The sequence below is a fragment of the Microcaecilia unicolor genome, chromosome 3 (assembly GCF_901765095.1).
Source record: "Microcaecilia unicolor chromosome 3, aMicUni1.1, whole genome shotgun sequence".
In the NCBI taxonomy this organism is placed as follows: Eukaryota; Metazoa; Chordata; class Amphibia; order Gymnophiona; family Siphonopidae; genus Microcaecilia; species Microcaecilia unicolor.
In genome coordinates this window covers 141,336,416-141,359,429 of record NC_044033.1, presented here as the reverse complement: position 1 = coordinate 141,359,429, position 23,014 = coordinate 141,336,416, and the positions used below count along the sequence as shown (strand labels likewise).

The following is a 23,014-nucleotide window of genomic DNA, read 5'->3' as shown; positions in this document are numbered from 1 at the left end:
ACGTCTGTCTCTCTGTGCCTCTAGGTTTAGCATTGCTCCCCCTTCATCGATACCTCCCTTCTCTTGTCCAGCATCTCCATCTACTCCATGCCCCCTCCCCTGCCTGTGAACCAGCATCTCTCCCTCCTTTTCAAGCCCCCTTTCTTTATAGGAGTTGCCAGCAGTAATTCACATACACTATTTCAGCTGGTTCTGGAGCATTCCCTCTGCTGTGCTTCATGTGTTTGGAACCAGGAAATTGCATCAGAGGGGGTGAAGCATGGCAAAGGGAATGCTCCGGGCTGGTCACAAGCAGCTTACGTAAATTGCTGCCATTGCTGGTGACCCATATAAAGGGAGACATGTTTTAAGGTAGACCGGGTGGGGGGGGGGGGGAGTTGAGGAAGGGAGTTGTCAGACCACTGGGGCCTCTTGTAGCTGTGACACCCAGGGCACCTGCCCTATTATTCCCCCTCCCGCCCCAAAATAAAAACGCCGGCCCTCAAATGGAGGATATATATATAATAGTAGCTAAGTAGTGCTATGTATTAAAAAGTGTAATATTAACCCTAACTATAAATTTGGCAGCTTGTAGGGCTTTAACAAATAGTAAACAAAGATGAAACAAGCATGATCATTAGGAAAAAAAAATCATTGCCTTGGAGTGGCAAGAAATGAACTTATGCCTAAGACCTGCATTCCGGGCGATAGTATCATATCACACTTGGGATGTACCCTTTACAGCGCGTGCCCAGAAGGAAAGGGGTAAGACTAACATGATTATTGGTGATTTGACTATCAGAAACGTGGCTAGTGGATGCAAGACTCATTTGGTAAAGTGCAAAGTTAGCTGATCTCAGGCATCACTTGGATAAGATTACAGAGAGAGTTGGCAAGGGACCAGCCATGTGGTACATGCAACACGATCATACAGGAGGATAAAGAGAGAGAAGTTTTGGAAGCTAAATTGTCTTTTAGGGTGGAGATGTGAAATCAGCACCTCTAGGGTAGATTTCTCAAATGTTCCCAGTACCACATGCAACACTCCAGAGATTGACTGCTTTAGAATCAGAATGAATGGATAAGACATCGGTATAGGGAGAAGAAATTTTAAATTTGTAAGGAATGTTGAGTGAAGCCGGAGCATATTTTGATAGAATATGTACAGTCTTAACCAGGGTGACATCTGGCAGCTGGTGCTAACAATATAAAAGCAGATAGAGAAGCTTGTAAACTAGATATGGAGGAAAGCATTAAGCTATTCTTCTAATTTGCAGCAACTAGCAACCTTCTGTTTGCTTCTTCCTGGCTCCTGCGCCTCTTGGTTCATACAACGCTCCACCTCTTCCACCAGGGCTCACCATGCTGGAAACTCCTTCCATTGCTCTAGTTGTATTGGTCATGCCATGCCTTGAGTGGGGAGGAGACAGGGCACTTTATTGAAGAATTTAATATACAGTACAGTCTCAATTATTTGACCTTTGCTGATCCATCCATCCACTTATCCGACAGACCACTGGTAATGCCATGCGGCTTCTCCTTCCATTTTCTGAACCCTGGACCCTACTTTTACCACCGTTGTGAGCCAGGACACTGCTTTTACTTCTTTTATTTTTGCATTGTTTGAAGGGTTACCATTGTTTTCTGTATTATCCAACCTTTCATTTATCCAACAACGGTTTAGTCCCATTTAGGTTGGATAATCGAGTACTACCTTAATATTCTTAACAAAAGAAAAACAAGGCTGTTGAAAATATAGTTATTACATCAGTGAAAAGAATTTTTCAGTCCTGCTCAATTTCCCTTTTAGGTAAGTTGCCTAGAACATTTGTCCAGATCAAAAGTCATCTTGATATTATCTGAGAAGCTTGTCACTACACAGAGTTGTAGATCAGGCATGGACGTTATTCAAAAATACCATCTTGGAAGCCCAGTCTAGATGCATTCCACATATTTGCAAAGGTGAAAAGAAGAGAAAGCATCAGCCAGCATGGTTAAAAGGTGAAGTAAAAGAGGCCATTACAGCTGTCCTTCAAAGATTGGAAAAAGGACCCAAATTAAGAAAATAAGAAGCAACATAAGCACTGGCAAGTCAGATGCAAAGCATTAATACATATGCACTGGCAAGTCAGATGCAAAGCATTAATAAGGAAAGCTAAAAGAGAATATGAAGAGAAACTTGCCGCAGAGGCTAAAACTCACAGTAACAACTTTTTCAGGTACATAAAAAGCAGAAAGCCTGCGAGGGAATCCGTGACACCATTAGATCACAAAGGAGCAAAAGGGGCGCTCAGGGAGGACGGGCATAGCGGAGAAACTGAATGAATTATTCGCTTCTGTCTTTACGGAAGAAGATGTAAGAAATCTGCCTGTACCGGAATTGGTTTTGAGGGGTGATGATGCAGAGGAACTGAAAGAAATCTCGATGAACCTGGGAGATGTACTGAGCCAAATTGACAAATTAAACAGTAGTAAATCACCTGGACCGGATGGCATACATCCAAGGATACTCAAAGAACTCGAGTATGAAATTGCTGATCTACTGTTAGTAATATGTAACATGTCATTAAAACCGTCCATAGTACCTAAAAATTTGGAGGGTGGCCAATGAGATGCCGATTTTTTAAGAGAGTTCTAGGGGTGATCTGGGAAATTATAGACGAGTAAGCTTGATGTCAGTGCCCGGCAAAATAGTGGAAACTATTTTTTTTAATCATTTATTTATAATTTTTCATTTTACAAGGATCACTTGCAAACAGTAATACACAGATGATTGCACATTAATACAATATAAGAAGAAAACAATCCCAACTAGATATATGGATTATATACATTCTTTCTCTTTCTTAGACCACAAAGTAAAGAAAAATAGGGAGAGTGAAATAAGACAAGGAGATCAATTAAACAGTATACAGAAAAAAGAAAACATGGTATTAACCTGATTATCCCCAGATATTACTCATCTAATTCATTATCCCACATTGATCATCTGGTTGGCTTCCTCAAGACCAAATATGGCGTACAGTCAATTCGTTTCATTGAGAACATACTTGTTATCCAGGTTTCAGTTAGAAATAATACATCTGATTACATTCTCTCTATTTTAAAAACCAGAAATTATTTAAACGATACATATACTCAAGTCTCTAATTCAAATCCCACTGATTAAAGCAATCCCAGTTTTTACAGGCTTCACTCCTTTCGAAGTAATAATTAAGGAAATATTTCTGAGGAAAACTTTAGGAGTCATACCTGGAACTCTGGGAAAAACAATAATCTTGACATTAATCATCCACAAAAACATCCGCCTTATTATTCAAAGTTTCTGGTCCATTATCATTTTCAAGATCATAACCACTTCTTGCTTGTACAGAACTTCATCTGTCATATCAATTTTTTCACTCTCAGAGGGTTCAGTCAAATTGTCAATGCAACTCTCCAATAAGATCATATGTGAAACAAAGTTATTTTCTACCGCCGTTAGGTCCCGAAGTGCCTTCCAGATGGTATTCAATGTAACCTTCACGGAAGCCAAAAACTCCCAAGATGATTTCTCTTGAGGTGTTTAGGAGCGGTTCCGCTGATTCGGGTTCTACTGTAAACGTCCTCCGTTTCAGCATATGCCTCTAACTCACTCCTTCACTCCTTTGGACGTGGTGGTTGAATAATTTGGGAGTGATGGAGTTGTTTTTCCAAGTCCAAGAGCGTCGACGCTCCTTCGCCGGCACTAATCAAAGGACTCGTCAGCCTTTTAATCTGTGAGCATTTCGATGCGCAGCGGTCCCGCACTTGCTGCTCAGGGGACAAGAAGCTGGCCATCAGCGGCTGACCACTGGTTGTTCCCTTCCTCTCAGTTAAGGAAAATGCAATTACAGAGAGGAAATTTACATAAAGAAGACAAAACCTCAGAGGGCAGCTGGGCCATTGGGCATACAAACTCCAGGTCACCATCCCACCACTCTCCCAGTTTGGGACACTCTTTGTCTGGTTTCTCCTCAGAGGCCTGTCCGATATGGGTAACCCTTCAGCATAGCCCTCTGAGTCATTGAAACACAGAAGCCCCTCCACCACTACAAGGTGGTGTCCTCAGGGGGCCAAGTAACTATCAGCAAGTCACACTGCCTTAAGCGTTGACGTCCATAGCTTCCAAGATACTTGGAAGCCATGGACGTCAACGCTTAAGGCAGTGTGACTTGCTGATAGTTACTTGGCCCCCTGAGGAAGCTAATCGCAATAGTGAAATGGTAAGCCCCGTTGGACGAAGTTGTTAAAGCTAATTAACATTATTATTCAAGTAATTGCCTAAGATTACCTCAATGGGATACATATAACTCCCATTTAGAGCATTTACCTTGCACGCAAGTGGAGTTTCCAGACCAATGATAAGAACGGAATCAAGTTAATGCTGGCATTGAATATAAGTATTGTACTGTTGCCATGCTTTGATTACTGAGGTTGCTTTCTCCATTTTCAATAAGAGAAAAAGTGCAGTTTATTTTCTTGATATCGCATTTGAATAAGACTGCGATAGTTAAGCATTTTTTCAGCTTATTACTAGCATTTCTGGCACATGACATTTGTGTGGATGCATTCATAGTTCTACTAGTAACCCTCTATTGCCTCAGGTCAAAACCTAGATTGTGAGCCTACTAGGGACAGAGAAAGCACTTGTATGTAATATGTAAACCACTTTGGTTGTACCACAGAAAGGCAGTATGTCAAAAATGTAATATAAAAAAAAAATAATAAATAGTTGCATTTCTTTCTGCTTCAAGATATAATTGTCAATAAATTAATAGTTCGAGAAAACTAGGCCATGTTATTATTTTAAAAGAAAGTCTAAAGTTATATTTGAACAATTGAAGGGCTTATTTCATAAACCCGCTAATTTTAATGGAACTAATATGAACTTAGCGGGTTTATGAACTAAGCCCATCAGTTATAATGTCTATTGCTTATGTTTGACTTATTCATGCTGTGAATTCCTTGAGTGAATTATTTCAAAAAGGCGGTAAATAAATCCTAATAAATGAATTGCTATAGTTTAAAAACTTTTATTTTAGACAATCTGCCCTTTTATAATGAGCAATAAAAAGGTTAAGCTGATGAAACTCATCATGTAATTTGTTCTGTTTGCTTTTGTGTAAGGAATCAACAGCTCATCCTGCCAGATAAATAGAGTAATCAGCCATCCAACTCTTCCAATCAGTATCACAGCCCATGAAGACAGACACATCAAGTTCTATGACAATACAACAGGTAAAAATCCTTTACAAAATACTAAACAGCTATAGTTAGCATAGTTGTACAGAAAACATAGATTTGTTTTTACCATTAAAAAAAATCTCTAGTCATTAAATTGTTTACATCTGTGTTTGCCTTCTTTTCTGGTTTTCATACATACTGGTGTTACATTTTTTCCATAGATGTGGACATAAAGGAAATACTGTTGTGTTTAAGGCTTAGACCAACACAATCTATTATGAGTTGTAGCTTCATCTCCAAGATAACCTTGGCCAATTTGGCAATCTTAATTAGAACCCTAACAGAGCAGTAGGTACATTTTTGAATGACTTTGACCTTTCATGAATGTTTTCTAGTTCATTTAAGTTGCTTGCCACTACTAGTATTCAGCCGTTGCAGGATGGAAAAGACCTAGGACTGCTTTAACTCATTAATCTGTCCAGACACAGATTTGAAGAAATGGAGGAAGCTTCACCGGAGTCCAGGTGGGCGTCGACTTCTCGTAACCGCCATCGAAGACATCTTTCGGCATCGAGGCAGTCTCAGTTTCGGACTGCTCTGAGGGATGTCTTGTCCGATACTGAAGATGAGCGTTCGTGGGAGGAAGAGGAAGATCCCAGGTACTTTTCTTCTGACGAGTCCTATGGGATTCCCTCTGAACCTTCCCCTCCACCAGAAAGGAGACTTTCTCCTCCGAAGAGTCTATCCTTTACCTCTTTTGTCCAGGAAATGGCTGCGGCTATTCCCTTCCCTATGGAGGTAGAGGATGAGCCCAGGGCTGAGGTGCTTGAGGTCCTGGATTATCCTTCTCCGCCTAGAGAGGCTGCAACGGCTCCTTTGCCTAACGTACTGAAGGAAGTCCTTATGCGAAACTGGTCGTTCCCTCTGTCTAATCCCGTGATCCCGAAAAAAGCTGAATCCCAATATCGGATCCACAGTGAGCCTGGATTGATGAGGTCTCAGCTACCTCACAATTCCATGGTGGTGGACTCCGCCCTCAAAAGAGCCAAGAGCACTAGGGACTATGCCTCGGCGCCCCAAGGCAGAGAATCTAGAATCTTGGACTCTTTTGGGAGGAAGATGTATCAGGCCGCTATGCTCGCTGCCAAGATCCAGACATACCAGCTCTTCACGAGCGTCCACTTGCGGAACTCGGTGAGGCAACTGTCCAGCTTGATTGATGCACTCCCTCCGGAGCAGGCAGAGCCTTTTCGCCAGGTGGTCAGGCAGCAGAAGGCGTGTCGAAAATTCCTGGCCAGTGGTACATTTGACTCTTTTGATGTAACATCCAGGATTGCTGCCCAAGGTATAGTGATGCGCAGACTCTAATGGCTGCATGTCTCTGACATGGATCATTCGGTCCAGCAGTGGATGACAGATGTTCCTTGCCGGGGGGGATAACCTTTTTGATGAGAAAGTAGAGGATCTAGTTGACCAGATCAAGAAGCACAATGATGCTTTGGATTCTCTCTCCCGCCGGGCGTCTTCTGTTACTACCTCCTCATCTAGGAGGTTTTTTGGAGGGAAGAGGAGTACTCCCTATTCCTACGCTAGGCTTCTCGGCAGCCTGCCCAGGCTCAGTCCTAGCGCGCTCGTTCTCGTCAACAGCGTGAGCCTAAGGCCACTGTGGCTCTCCAGCAAAAGCAAGGGATGGGCTTTTGACTGGCTCCAGTTCAGCATAGCCTCAGTAAACGTGTTCGTACTGGACGACTTGCCGGTTGGAGGAAGGTTAATGTTTTTTCACCAAAGGTGGCCTGTTATAACCTCCGACCTGTGGGTTCTTCAAATTGTCCAGTTAGGATACACTCTCAATCTGGACTCCAAGCCTCCAGATTGCCCACCGGGAGCTCAGTCCTTCAGCTCCCAGCACAAGCAGGTACTTGCAGAGGAACTCTCCGCCCTTCTGCAGGCCCAAGCGGTCGAACCCATTCCACCAGGGAAAGAAGGGCTGGGATTCTATTCCAGGTACTTCCTTGTGCAAAAGAAAACAGGGGGGATGCGTCCCATCCTAGATCTAAGGGCCCTGAACAAATTTCTTCTCCGAGAAAAGTTCAGGATGGTTTCCCTGGGCACCCTTCTTCCCATGATTCAGGAAAACGATTGGCTATGCTCTCTGGACTTAAAGGATGCTTACACACACATCTCAATACTTCCAGCTCACAGGAATCATCTTTGATTTTGGCTGGGAACACAACACTTTCAGTAACGTGTACTGCTTTTGTCCTGGCGTGTGCACCCAGAGTGTTTACCAAATGCCTAGCTGTAATCGCAGCGTCGCTACGCAGACTGGGAGTTTCCTTATCTCAGTGATTGGCTGGTGAAGAGCACCTCAGAGGAGGGTGCTCTGGAGTCCATGTGAATTGACTATTCAGGTGCTGGAGCTACTGGGGTTCGTCATAAATTATCTCTAGTCCCATCTGATCCCAGTCCAAAAATTGGAGTTCATTGGAGCTCTGCTGAACACTCAGACAGCTCGAGCTTATCTCCCTAAGGCAAGGGCGTACAACCTTCTGTCCCTGGTGTCCATGGTTCGAGCGTCTCAGCAGATGTTGAGACTTCTGGGGCACATGGCCTCCACAGTTCATGTAACACCCATGGCACGTCTACATATGAGATCAGCTCAATGGACTCTGGCTTCCCAGTGGTTTCAAGCTGCGGGGGATCTAGAGGATGTAATCCAACTGTCCACCGACTTTCAGAATTCTCTTCCGTGGTGGACGATTCGATCCAATTTGACCATGGGGCAACCATTCCAACTTCCTCAGCCACAAAAAGTGCTGACGACGGATGCATCTCTCCTGGGGTGGGGAGCTCATGTAGATGGGCTCCACACTCAGGGAGCCTGGTCCTTTCAGGAAAAAGGTCTGCAGATCAACCTCCTGGAATTAAGAAAGATCTGGAACGCTCTAAAGGCTTTCAGAGATTGGCTATCCAACCGAGTAATCTTAATTCAGACAGACAATCAGGTTGCCATGTTTTACACCAACAAGCAGGGGGGCACCGGATCTCACCCTCTGTGTCAGGAAGCCGTCCAGATGTGGCTTTGGGCTCGCCATCACGGCATGTTTCTCCAAGCCACTTATCTGGCAGGCGTAAACAACAGTCTGGCCGACAGATTGAGCAGGATATTGCGACCTCACGAGTGGTTACTGAACATGGGCGTAGTCCGCAAGATCTTCCGAGCGTGGGGCACCCCCTCGGTGGATCTTTTTGCCACTTAGATCAATCACAAGGTCCCTCAGTTCTGTTCTAGGCTTCAGGCCCATGACAGACTAGCATAAGATGCCTTTCTCCTACATTGGGGGACAGGCCTTCTGTATGCGTATCCTCCCATACTTCTAGTAGGGAAGACTTTACTGAAACTCAAGCAAGACCGCGGAACAATGATCCTGATTGCACCCTTCTGGCTGCATCAGTTTTGGTACCCTCTTCTTCTGGAGTTGTCCTCCAAAGAACCGTGGAGATTGGAGTGTTTTCCAACCCTCATCACTCAGAACGAGGGGTCATTTGTACATCCCAACCTCCAGTCTCTGGCTCTCACGGCCTGGATGTTGAGAGCTTAGAATTCGCCTCCTTGGGTCTTTCAGAGGGTGTCTCCTGAATCTTGCTTGCTTCCAGAAAAGATTCCACAAAGAGGTACTCTTTCAAATGGTGGAAGTTGTCTGGTGTGACAGCAAGGCCCTAGGTCCTCTTTCTTGTCCTACACAGACCCTGCTTGAATACCTTCTACACTTGTCAGAGCCTGGTCTCAAGACCAACTCCGTAAGAGTTCATCATAATGCGATTAGTGCTTTTCATTGTCGTGTAGAGGGTAAGCCTATCTCTGGACAGCCTTTAGTTGTTCGCTTCATGAGAGGTTTGCTGTTGTCAAAGCCCCCTTTCAAACCTTCACCAGTGTCATGGGATCTCAACTTCGTTCTCACTCAGCTGATGAAAGCTCCTTTTGAACCACTGAATACCTGCCATCTGAAGTACTTGACCTGGGAGGTCATTTTCTTGGTGGCTGTTACTTCAGTTCGTAGGGTCAGTGAGCTTCAGGCCTTGATAGTACATGCACCTTATATCAAATTTCATCACAACAGAGTAGTACTCCGCATGCACCCTAAGTTCCTGCCAAAGGTGGTGTCGGAGTTCCATCTGAACCAGTCAGTTGTCTTGCCGACATTCTTTCCCCGTCCTCATACCCGCCCTGGCGAAAGCAGTTTGCGTACTTTGGACTGCAAGAGAGCATTGGCCTTTTACGTGGAGTGGAGAAAGCCCTTCAGACAGCCCGCCCAATTGTTTGTTTCTTTCGATCCCAACAGGAGGGGAGTCGCCATCGGAAAACGCACAATCTCAAATTGGCTAACTGATTGCATTTCCTTCACTTATGCCCAAGCTGGGCTGACTGTAGAGGGCCATGTCACGGCTCATAATGTTAGAGCCATGGCAGCGTCAGTAGCTCACTTAAAGTCAGCCTCCATTGAAGAGATTTGCAAGGCTGCAACGTGGTCATCAGTCCACACATTCACATGTCACTACTGCCTTCAGCAGGATACCCGACGTGACAGTCGGTTTGGGCAGTCAGTGCTGCAGAATCTGTTTGGGGTTTAGAATCCAACTCCACCCCCCTAGACCCATTTTTGTTCTGTTCCAGGCTGCACTCTCAGTTAGTTGTTTATGGTTTCAGGTCAATCTAAGTTATGTCCTCGCCGTTGCAAGGCCCAATTGACCAATGTTTGTTGTTTTGGGTGAGCCTGGTTGCTAGGGATACCCCACATGTGAGATCAAGCAGCCTGCTTGTCCTTGGAGAAAGCGAAGATACCTGTAGCAGGTATTCTCCGAGAACAGCAGGCTGATTGTTCTCACAAACCCGCCCACCTCCCCTTTGGAGTTATTTGCTTCCTTTTGTGCTTTTTGATTTAACTGAAGGAACGCGTTCACGACGGGGGGAATCAGTCCACGCATGCACGCCAGAAGACTCTGTCAAAACTATTTTTATATTTTGCTTGAAAAATGCAATCCGATTCCTGGGCCAACGCGGACGTTGACCCACATATGAGAACAATCAACCTGCTGTCCTCGGAAAATACCTGCTACAGGTAAGTATCTTCGCTTTCACAGTAGTTCCCTTGAGGATGTAACTTGTCCTAGGTCTTCATTTTCTGCATTAATGTCAGATGATTTTTTTCATCCCTGATCATGTAATGACATTCTCATTAGAGCAGTTGGGTTATACCTGATGGGCAATGCTTATATATGTGAGACACTGCATAAATGACCCTTACGGACCTTTGGTCTGACTTATTATGGCAGTTCTTATCAATGAAATGTAAACGTGCTCTGCTTCCACAAAAACCATATCTCCGTTCATCCCATAATAATAGGTTCTAATCAGAACTGGCATATTCCTTCATTGAAGTTACAGTACAAAAAAATGTTCTGATTCTGATGTCAGCTGAATAATAGCAACAAATCTTGCCACTACCAGGCACATTGTGAAATAATCCAAGGCCCGAAAAAGTCCGATCTCAACATGCAGGTAGCAAGCCTACCATACTACAATAGCACCGATTGCTTTGATTCAAGCAGCATGAACCATACTTAAGAATAGGCTCTAGAACACCAGTACACCTACTACTGATAGAATAAATGCGACTGCTACACGGAAACTGTATGTAAACAGAATATCACACCTCAGTCACATAAAAAACAGATGAACCCTCATTATATACAGAACAAGGGACTATAAATTAGAAATAGAAATATATGAAGACAAAAGCTGAACTTAGGAACACCAAGAAGTCAAACTAGACACAGACCACAACATGGCAGAAATAAAAACAAATGCATTTCCTCTTGTACTGAACAAAATGCAAAGACATCTGTGATGCACATTTCCTAACGTTCCAAATAAAACACTTGTTTCTGCCTTTGTTGTCTGGGCATTTATTTTTCTGATCACATTGGTCTCAGTTTCTGCTTTCCTGTCTGTCTTCTGTGGAGTAGAGGAGTAGCCTAGTGGTTAGTGCAGTGGACTTTGATCCCTGGGAACTGAGTTCAATTCCCACTGCAGCTCCTTGTGACTCTGGGCAAGTCACTTAACCCTCCATTGCCCCTGGTACAAAATAAGTACCTGAATATATGTAAACCACTTTGAATGTAGTTGCAAAAACCTCAGAAAGGCGGTATATCAAGTCCCATTTTCCTTTCCCTTACTCTTTCCAGTTGGTGCTATCTGTCCTTTCTCCACTTTCCTCCTGTCTTCTTTCATTCCCTCTCTGTCTGCCTCTTACATATTTCCTCTTTTTTTCTTTTTCTGTCTGTCCACTCAAATTTCACCTTCACTCTTTTGTTGAATTTGAAAAAGAGAAGGAAAATGGCTTGCAAAAACCTCAGCAAGGCGGTATATCAACTACATTCAAAGCGGTTTACATATATTCAGGTACTTATTTTGTAACAGGTGCAATGGAGGGTTAAGTGACTTGCCCAGAGTCACAAGGAAAAGCAATAGGAAGCCAGTGGTGCTGATAGAGAAGCGAGGAAACATAGTTGAACTATGCACATGACAAAGAAGGTGGATTTCAGTATTGGCATAAAGCTCAGGCTTTCCCTGTGCTCATGGCTTTCTCATTCTTGTTTGATCAAGGGCATGTCCTTCCAAATTCATCCACATTAACCATTTTTAATTATAAATGTATCAAGCCTGGGCTGGGGAGCCCATCTAGACTGAGTTCACACTGAGTCCCTTATTCTGGGAAAGAAGATTGATTGCATATCAACCTATTGGATTTAAGGGCAATCTGTTACTCTTGAAGATTTTCAGGAACCAAGTGGCTAACCAAAATGGCATAGTTCAGACAACTAGGTGGCAATGTTCTGCTTTAATAAGTGGAAAGGAATGGGCTCTTTCTTCTTGTATCAGGGAGCTATCAAATTATGACTTTGGGCTTTCTCAGTAGGAACATCCCAAAGAGCCCACATATAATTTATAGTTTATAAGAGATTTGTTATACTGCCTAGGCTAACTGGCAGGTGTCGGCAGTTTACAATAATCAAACAGAAAGAAGGAAAGAAACTTCAACAAGTTGATAGGAAAGATAAACAAGCAAGAAATATGTACACCTAAAAGTTATGTTAAGGATAGGGTGGGGCAAAGGACGGGTAAAAAGGGGAAATAAAAAAATGGAAGAAGATGGGGGAGAAAGGAGGGGGGCAAAAGGCAGGTAAAAGGAGGAATTAAAAAATGGAAGAAGAAGAAGGTAAAAACGGGAGTGGAGGGGGATCAGCAGGGCAACAGTGGCCAACCCCAGAGAGTATATAACCTAAGACGGGTCAAAAGCCTGAGTAAAGAGCCATGCCTTCAGTACTAATTTTAAACCCTTAAATGAGAGTTGTGCACATAAGGTCTATGGCAGTACCTCAGCAACCAGAGCACCTCAGGTAACCTCAGAAGGTATCGTCTCTTCTTTGTAATCCACGTGGTGGTGGCATTAGAAATTTTTGAGCAAAAGTTTAACCTAAGGCTGCTTCATTCTGAAGCATTGCAGAGTACTAACCACTATACGATTGACATTTGGTTTAACAGATCCTTGAGGTTTAAGGCACTTGCCAACATCCCATCCATACCGGTACACCAAAGAATATCTGCAGTGTTGTAGGCTACATCATATATACAGTGAGATGCATTGAGAAAAGATGCTTTCCTATTACATCACAGTGTATTGCATTCTAAACCCCCCACCCCCAGGTTATCTGAAGACTGCTTTGGTGCTGTGACTATTAGACTAGTTTACACCAGTAAATAACTCTGGTTCTGAGAGTTTGAGGGGTTACAGATAGAGCGCAGATGCATCAACAGGCCTCCCTTCAGAATCATCTGCTCAACAGTTTAAGACCAGATCCCCTCCAGAAAATGTCATCTTTATAAAATTACTAGAATGACTGGGGCTAATCAGTTTTAAATTGGAGGAGGAGTTAGAGACAGGGCCCAGATGTTGGATGTTCTCCCGATTTGTAATTCTCCTAAGGATCCTGCTTCAGTTCCTGTCCTCGATTTTGAGAGAGAAACAGAAGAAAATGTTTAAGATCTCCCTTGTATCTCCTTTGGTTAAGAAGATAGATGTGATGTAACCAGAAAGCTTGTAGATTTGATAAATCACAGCTCTTTCACCAATGGATTGTGGCAGAATTGGTTCTCGAGAAGGTAAAGAGCTCAAATAGTTTCTCTTACCAAGGGAAAGATCCTTGGTATCTTGACCCTGTTTGGAGGAAGTTTTGTTAGAGTACTATATTGACAATTTTAGGAATAATAATGAACAAGGAAAGATGAGTACACTCACAAAACTGACAGGATTACAGACTGTTTTGCCCTTTATTCTGTATTTTGCAGTGAGTTGTTTAAAATGCTTGTCTACTCAGAAGAGAAGTCATTTTTATATGAAGAAACATTTGATTAAGTCAATCTAGAATGCTTTCCAGATAGTATTGAGAGACTCTGTTATAGGACAGAGGGAGAGTTCTAGATGTGGTGTACTTAGATTTTAGCAAAGCCTTTCACACAATTCCACATAGGTGTGTTACAAGCAAACTGAATGCCCTTGATATGGGCCCTAAAGTGACTAATGGGGCTAGAAACTGATTGAGCTGAAGGCAACAAAGGGTGGTGGTACAAACAGAGAAAAATAAAGGCAGATAAATACCATATGGCTTCTCCAGTCTGCCCATCCATTCTATCTACTCTACCTTTTACTCCCTTAGATATCTTATGTGCTTTTCCCAAACTTTATTCAATTCAAATAGTTTTAATCTTCACCACCTGCACCGGGAGGTACTTCAACAAATTATCCACCCTTTCTGTGAAGAAGTATTTCCTCAGATTACTTCTGAACCTGTTCCCTTTCACCATCATCTAGAGCTTCCTTTCAATTGAAAGAGACTTGCCTCCTGTGCATTTATGCCACATGGGTGTTTAAACATCCCTCTGCTCTCCCACCTTTCTTCCAAAGTACACACATTGAGATCTATGTCAAAGACATTGGCCATTTTAGTAGCCGCTCTCTGGACTAACTCCATTCTGTTTATCTCTTGCATTCTCCAGAATTGTAGCACAGTATTCTAAATGAGGCCTCACCAGAGTCTTATACAGGGACATCATCACCTGTTTCCTACTGGCCATTTGTTTCCCTGTCCTAGCTTTCGCCATTGCCTTTTCTGCCTGTTTGGCCACCTTAAGATGATCACATATGATCACACCCAAGTCTCTTGTTTCATGCACAAAAGTTCTTCAGCCCCTAAACTGTACCGTTCCCTCTGGTTTTTGCAGGCCAAATGCATGACCCTGCTTTTTTTAGCATTTAGCTGCAATTCCAGACTTTGTCTTGCTAGGTCTTTCCTCATGTTATCCACACCAACAGGGATGTCTAGTAGAGCTGCACGGGAACGGGGATAGCGGGAATCCTGTGTATACCTGGGGATCCCATGGGGATGGACCAAGGGTCCTGTGGGGTTCCCGCAGAACCGTAAAACAAACGGAGCTTTGCTTTCCCTCCCTGTACATACCTCAGACCACCCAGGTAGTCTAGTGGCTTGCTTTGGGGCAGGAAAGGTCCCCATACTTTCCTGCCCACTGCCTCTGATCCTCTCACCACCACTTGTTTAAAATGGCCACCGAGACTTCAAGTGGCAGCATGGGTACCTTTCCTGCCCTGAAGCAAGTCACTAGACCACCTGGGTGATCGGAGGTACGTGCGGGGAGGACATCCAGATCTGGAGGAGAGGTGGATAGATGATGGTATGAGTGGGAGAGAGAGAGTTGAATCCAGTTATGGTAGTCTATTTTCCCTTGCTGACGCAGCCGTCATCGCCGTACACTCAAAACAAAGCAAACAAACCTATGAGCTGCTGCATCCACGTTCTTTATTGTTGGTAGAATTTTTATTTAATCTCAGTTAAATTTTCAAGCATACAGACTTCTACAGAGGAAGTGTAATAATGGAATAACTTTTCGTAGGTAGAGAATTAATTTGTTTATAAATCGTAATCAGTGTGTCATTTGGAGAAGCTGGTTAAAGGGACACCCTAGCACTGTTATATTCATGCAGAGATTTTTTTTCTCCTGGTAACAGGCCACAAAAACAGACTTCCCTGGTTGTGTGGATAATGTGACGAGGGATCTAGTGAAGCTTGAAGAATGGTCTAGAATTACTGCAGAATCCCAGTGGATTAGTATAGTATATGGGGTAAAGCTCTTCTTTGCATGAAAGAAGAGCAGGACATATGGGTGATCATATATGATAGCCAAACAGGTAGAAAAAGTGAAAGCAAAAGCCAAAAAGTGTATATGGAAAATGACCAGCAGGAAAACGGTGGTGATGGTGCCTCTGTAAGTCTATGATGAGATCTCATTTAGAGTACTATGTACAATTCTAAATAGGATACAGCCTGTCCAAAAGGTGATAACTATTATGGTCAGCATTCTTTGTCATAAAGGGAAGGGAAATGGGACTTTGTATACCGTCTTTCTGTCGTTTTTTGCAACTACATTCAAAGTAGTTTACATAGTACCTGGGGCAATGGAGGGTTAAGTGACTTGCCTAGAGTCACAAGGAGCTGAAGTGGGAATCGAACCCAGTTCCTCAGGATCAAAGTCTGCTGCACTTACCACTAGGCTACTTCTCCACCCCATATAAAGATAGATTAAAGATCATAATATATATATTTCAAAATAAAGGTGGAAGAGGGGAGGTTTAGTAGAAACATTTAAATACCTGAGTGGCATAAATGCACAGGAAGTAAGTCTTTCAATTGAAAGGAAGCTCTAGAATGAGGAGGTCCTAGAATGAATGTGGACAAGGGGGTAGGAGTAATCAAAGAAAATACCACTTTACTGAAAGGGGGCGTGGGTTCATGGAACAGTTTCCTGGTGGAGATGATGGCTATCTGAAATCAAGAAACCTTTAGAGAAGCACATAGAATTTTTTAAGGGAGAGGAAATGATAGTAAATGGTATGGGTAGGCAAACTGAATAGACCATATAGGGGTCAATATTCAATGCAATTTAACTGGCCAGAAATGTTTCCTGCCTGGTTAAATTGTGTATTGGAGGCTAGCCATTCATTTTCAGTAGCACTTAATCAGTTAATGCCGCTGAAAATAATTGGTAAGCACCAAACTCAAAACCGACTATTTTGGGGGTATTCCAGGGGCAGAGTCATCATCTGGCCAGTTAAATGTTGGTATTCAGAACTTAACCGGCCATGGTAACTGCATAAAAGCTAAGCCTATCTTTATTTGGGTAACCCATAGCAAGTTAAGTGCTCTTAACTGGCTCTGTGTTAGCCAGCAAAGGAAATTTGCTGGTGCCCAGACATGACCCTGCATTGAATTTCCAGGTTTCGCGATGGTGGTAGTCAGCAAAACGCTGATCACTACTAGCTGAATATCAGGCCCATAGTATTTATCTGCTATTGTTTTACATTTTTTGTTTTAATTTATTTATTTATTTAAACCATTTATACCTCACCTATCACTAATCATCTTATAATAGAAAAACGTACATATAATATTTTCTCTTGTTTCTATGTCTTTCTTTCTTACCTTTAAACAGTGTTCTCTGAAGGCAGCAGTTCACTGGTCACACAAACCTTTGATTCTTCTCTTACAAAACTGAGTTTACTAGCCCAATTGTACTATTAGGCAAACTCAATAGAACCTTAGGATTTTTCTGCGAAAAGTTCTTAAGATTGCATACTAATCACTATCAGGTTGATGTCACCCACCAGAATGACTAGTGAACTAGTGTCCTCGGAGAACAGTTACAGGTAAAGTAACCTTATTGTGTTGAAAGTATATTTTTGCACTCCATGAGTAGAGGTATTCTTGGTGCTGCTGTTTGCACTTATATACAGTGTGTGAGTTTTCTCAGATTAATTTGTGCTTCCATATTGCTGTCTAGCTTCACAGATTTAGGCCACTTCTAGTTTCTCAAATAATACAAATGAAGTGCATAAAGTAAAATGCACTCTGCAGTACAATTAACTAATTTTTTTGTTTGTTTGTTTTTAAGGGAAACTCATTCATTCGATGGTAGCCCATTTAGATGCAGTTACAAGTTTAGCAGTTGATCCTAATGGCTTGTACTTGATGTCTGGCAGTAAGTACTTAGTGCTGTGATAGTCACTGTGTATTTCGTTTTGTTTTTTTAAACAAATATTTCAATAGGTTTTGGGTTTTTTTTCCCTTCTGTCTAGGTCATGACTGTTCAGTACGTCTTTGGAACCTAGAAAGCAAGACCTGTATTCAAGAATTCACAGCTCATCGTAAAAAGTCAGATGAATCCATTCACGATGTGGCATTCCACCCATCAAAGTGTTTCATTGCCAGCGCAGGGGCAGATGCCCTGGCTAAAGTCTTTGTATGACACACTGCTTCAGTTTTCAACATCTAGTTCTTCATATATTCAACTAGCCACTTAAAATGGGAGACAGAAGGCAAAGACCAACATGTCCTTTTTGTGCCCATTAGTTCTGCCTGGGGTTTGGAGGACAGTACAGTAAACATTGTTTTGATTTTAGTTTTGCAGGTTACTGTTTTCTAAATGTCAGCTTGTTGAGAGTGCTGGGAACTCAGCTGGAGCCAAGAGCCTGCTAACTCTGTTTCAGATGTCTTCGTAAGGTGACAGCATTTATTGTAAAGGTTTTGCATATTTGTCCAGGCAGGCCTGGATGAGAGTAGCTGCTTCTTGTTAGAAAAAGAGGTCAATCTATAGTTGAGGAATGGAGGAAATATGGGTAAACTTTCTAGTGCACCTTTCTCACTCAAGGAGGAGTTAGCTGTACTAGATGTCAGGTAAGAACCCTTGTACTCAATTACTGGCCTTACAGGAACATTGTTCACAGTGTTGGCAGTAAATGCAAGATGGTGCCGAAAAATGACTGCTAGCAGAAAATTATTTCAAAACATTAATTTTTTTATAAAAAGATAGCAACCTTAATTTAGTAATATGAATTCTTAAATATATTATGCTATACAGTAATACCAAACAAATTTGGTTTGCAAAGTGATTTGTACATTTTATTACATTTTTGAAAGGACCAATGTATTAACGAAGGAGCTGGAATACTGGACTTCAATATAGTCACATTTAAAAGTGGGTAGTAATACAGAATATAGAAGGGCAGCATATAAGGGAATGTATTCTGATACGAAAAGTACTTTCTATCATTCCATGCTAAGTACTAGAAATGGATGCACAGTGTAGACCTTGTGTGGTCACTCATATCCAGTATAATTTTAAATTTTTGTTTCCTTCAGTACCAGCCAGAAGTACTCTGAATTCTTATAGAAATGTGTCTGAATAAACAAATTTTTATTAGAGATCCTGAATTAACTCCTTAAGGACATTAAGGCAGGACTTTTGGGTTTATGTATTTTAGCTTTTTTAGCACCTTTTTTTAAACCCCAATTTCTGGTCTGATTTTAAGCCACAGTAACGCCTAAAACGTGCTTCTGTCTTTTCTGTGTATTGTGGAAGAACTGTCATTCTCATTTACTAGTTGTGAAGATATTGTTGCCTAAACTTGTTTTAAAGGAAAGGGCAAACTTCTTTGAGGTCAGCTCTTGAGGTTTCACCCATGCTGTTCATAAAGTACTTAGTGGGTGATGTGAATTTATTTTAGCTGCTGCCACAATCTCATTCTTCTGTAGTTGAGCCTCTTTCTGAAAATGAGACATACTATATTATTGCATTTGTGTTTTCTCTGACTTCAGGTCAGATTTATGTTGAAAATTACTTTTCACATACTTGATACCCTTTGACAGACTGTATAGTAAATAGTAAGCCATATTCACTCCTCATGGTTCTCATCCCCACAAACCTTGTAAAGCTGGAGAAAGCAAATGATGTAGTCACAGTAGCAGTCAAAACATCATCTCTATCAGATCTATAGATTCTTTATTATTGATTAGGCTGACATGGATTTGTTCAACTCTGTAGTCATAAACATGAAAGATGAAATTTAATTTTTAAGTTCCATAGCTTGTTCCCAAGTATCTAAAGAGCTTATTCCAAAAATTCCTCAATTGCTTTCTGTATTTCTTAAAAGCTGTGTTTATTGTTTGAGCAACAAACTCATTGGTCAGTGTTTGCTAGATGTCTTCTTCTACTGAAATGTGAGAGAAGCAGGTACCTTGAGCTTTAATATTAACAGTTGTAGGGAACATAAGACCTGGCCATTTTTTGCAAACTGCTGTTCAAAGTGAAAGTTTGGAGAGTATCATCAGTACTTTTGACTCAGTGGATAGGAAAATAGCAATAAATCCAAAAATGAGCCTGGTTTTATAGTGTGTTTGGAATAAAATCTTAGCTTCTTGGAAAAGAAAATGAAAGTTAATTTATTACTGTTTTCTCATCAACCAACAGAGCTTGAGACTTCACCTTAACATTTCATGGGTGGTTTTCCTTGTGGAAAATGGCTTGTATGTCTTCTCTCAAATTTTTTAATACTGTGAATTTGGAATATATTCCTAAATATTTGGTATTTTACTCTCATGTTCAGTTTGCATTTTAGTTGCAATAAATATTCACTTCATATATACATACATATTTTGCTCTTCAGACAAGGTATGTTTTTGAAGTAACTTAATATATCATGGCATGTCTGCAAATAGCCTTAAATTAGACTCTGGAAGTTCAGGGGACTATGAGAGGTAAGATAATTTCAAGCAATCATAATTTGGGGTGGGATGGACACAGGTTACACTCCAAGCATACCAGCAAGACATTAGGCACTACATATAAGCTGAGTAGGCAATTCATATAGGCTGATATTGGGGAAGGACAGTTTTCAAACATTTCTGTGCATGTGCCTGTAGGAAAAAAGATCCCCCTTTCTTATTTGTGTCTAAAAGTATGCATCCAGTATGACAGCAAACATATTTTTAATCACATTTTTTTTAAAAAAGGGAAGGGTTGAATCTAGGACAATAAAGTAAATATAGGAAATTGTTTTAAACCTTTGTTATCAGTGTCAGAATTTGAAATTCAGGGCCCCTAGAATATACAGGAGCAGTTATAAGTGGGTCCCCCTCCACCACAGGGGCAGATTGGTTGGGTTGTACACTACTGCTTGTGAATACATTCACCTTGTGTTCCACTAATTTTTCAAAGCATAATTCCTTAGGGAATCTTCATTGTAAAGAATCAGTTACAAGCCCATGGGTACAATGTACATTATGCTGCCAGTCAACATAGCATTGCGAAGTCTGCTGAGTAAGCTTGGGAAGCACTTATATAAGTTTTTTGTACCCCTGACACAGCCTGAGGGCGAAACGTGGCCACGTCGGGTAACCTTTTAATAAACCACTTCTGTTACCCTCCTGTTCCATTTTTTTTGTCTTTTTTTATCTGCTTTTTTTTCTTTTGGTTTGCTATTTCTGTGGCAGATCTTTGCCTTTTTTTGTTTCTGTCTAAAATGTGGCTTATAAACCATTATATGTTTTGAATTCATCTAGCAAACACATATAATCAAAGGTCTCATTTTGAAGAATTAAAGTGTGAATATTATAAAATAGTGCTTCTCAACACTGTCCAAGAGGTACACCTAGCTATGTGGGTTTTCAGAATTGCCACAGTGACTATGGAGTCTTATATTATGGAAATCTGGCATGCATATTCATTGTGGTATCCTGAAAATCTGACTGGCAGTGTCTCCTCCAGGAAAGGGTTGGGAAATGACGGTGTAAAGAGCTCCATTGTTAAAGTGAAATACAGAAAATATGCCCAGCCTTATTTTCACACTCGTACTAAACTTGTGTTCTATTTGAACGTTCTAAAATATTTCATTACTTGGAATGTGCACAGATATTTCCGTGTTAGTATTTTTCTGTTTAATAAGAACATGACAGTAATTGCCACTAATCTTATTACAAATAGCTTAATGTATTTAGCTTTCATAATTAACTTCCACATATTTAATGAAAGGTTTATTTCCTTAACTAAACCTTGAACTTATGAAATATTTGTGTATTTGACTTTTGACCCCTTTTCTTTTTTAAGAGGTAGGTTATTGCACAGATTTGAAAATTATAAAAGTTATGTATATTATATATAAATAAATATATATATATATATTGTAAACATTATGTATTAAATGTGTCTGGTATGGGAAAACTCCATGGGTGCATTTTAATCTTTTTTTTTTTAATGAGTTTTCCTCAATTTCTGTGCACAAAGGATAATGGTATGGATATGAAATGAGTGTTTGTGTTGTTTGCTTATTCACTATAATATATAATTAATGTATATACACTTTATAGGTCAGCATGCTTGTTTATAAAACTAATTTTAAGTTGATTAAAATCTGAATGTAGTAGAATACTATGGCTATTCAGACCTGAGTTGAAAAAGACTCTTGAATATTGAGCTGTTCAAACTGAACTTTCATCTTAAGGTGAAGATGATTAAGGTGCCTTTAACAAAACAGAGAAAAGCCTTATTAATTAAGGAGGATTTCACTTTCAAGTAATTGTGTGGTCCCACAGTAAGCTTTTTCACTAGGATTGCAGGGTCTACAAAGTCATACGAGTACCATGGTAATTTTGTTTAAACGTTTCAATGCAATCTTGCAAGTTTCAGTGGAGAAAAAGCTGCACTGGTGTGTTTTGTTTTGGTACAGCAAAAAAAAAAAAATTTCAATAATCTGTATCCTGTTCTATGATTAAGATTGCCTACTTCCTTTTTTCTGGGATATTGTCATGGAGACCTAATATAAATATTGTTTATACTTAATTGTCATTTTTAAAAAAAAAAAAAAGGGCAGAGACATCGTACTTTCCAAATAAGGGTTGTGGTTTTTGTTTAGACTGCAGTTGGCACCTTTAAAATAAAGTGGAAATGAATATTAATTTTTATATTTAACACCTCTTTGTGTTCTTTGTGAACCTTGGAAACACTACATAGCAGGAGAAATTGAGTACATTTATTCAGAAAGCACTCATAAGTGCCATGCATATAGGCATGAAAAGACAGGTAGATTCAAAATTTGGGTGAAAACAATTAGGTCAGTATTCAGTGACAGCATCAGTATAGTTATAAAATGTGGCTACAGTGTTTAAATTATATAAATACATATATAGTTCTGTTACATATATAGTTAGTGGCCCTGAAGATACCTGTAATGTGCTGACTGCAGCTTCTAGCCATGTAGCGATGATATTCAACCACTATATGAGTGGCTTAGGCCTAATATAATCATCTAGGCCAGGGGTGGGCAACCTGCGGACCAGATGTGACCTGTCATTGAATTTTATGCGGCTCCTGAGACAATGGCAAGTATACAAAAAAACACCATTAACCAGATTTTTGGAGGATTTAATACTGTAGTTAACAAATATTTTCAGACAAAAAATTTGTTTCCATTGTTTTTAGTTGAGTTTGTACTTATTTATCACAGAAAGTCTATGGAGCTTTGTGCATGTCCAGTTCTGACATTACATAATATTGTGGCCCGCTAAAGATAGTACTGACATTCTTGCAACCCTCTCTGTATAAAGGTTGCCTTCCCTGGTCTAGGCTATTTGTATAATAGTCGCTGTACAGGTAGTTTATTTCTGCCCTAACTTCAGCCAGGTACTATACTGAGAGTGCTGGAGTGCTTAAAGTGAATTTTGGCAGGCGTGGGTCGTTTTACTAAGCTGTGGTAAGTGCTAGTGTGCCCTTACTGCAGTTTAAAGTGGCCTATATTGGGAACGTGCTCAGGCATCCTGAAGTAAGTTTTGGATCTGTTCTCGCAAGCCACGCACTAAAAAATAT

General features: G+C 41.0%; 1 protein-coding gene across 3 annotated transcripts in view; it reads left to right on the top strand.

The window, feature by feature from the left end:
• Positions 1 to 20,154, top strand: part of STRN (striatin) — a 370,558-nt gene extending 350,404 nt beyond the window's left edge. For all 3 annotated transcript variants that reach the window (XM_030196411.1, XM_030196410.1, XM_030196412.1), the window contains 3 exons: positions 5,128 to 5,238; positions 17,270 to 17,356; positions 17,454 to 20,154. In XM_030196411.1, the coding sequence (XP_030052271.1) occupies positions 5,128 to 5,238; positions 17,270 to 17,356; positions 17,454 to 17,623 (368 nt within the window). In that variant the 3' untranslated portion in view covers positions 17,624 to 20,154. The remainder of the gene's footprint in view (positions 1 to 5,127; positions 5,239 to 17,269; positions 17,357 to 17,453) is intronic.
• The last annotated feature ends 2,860 nt before the right edge of the window (positions 20,155 to 23,014 follow it).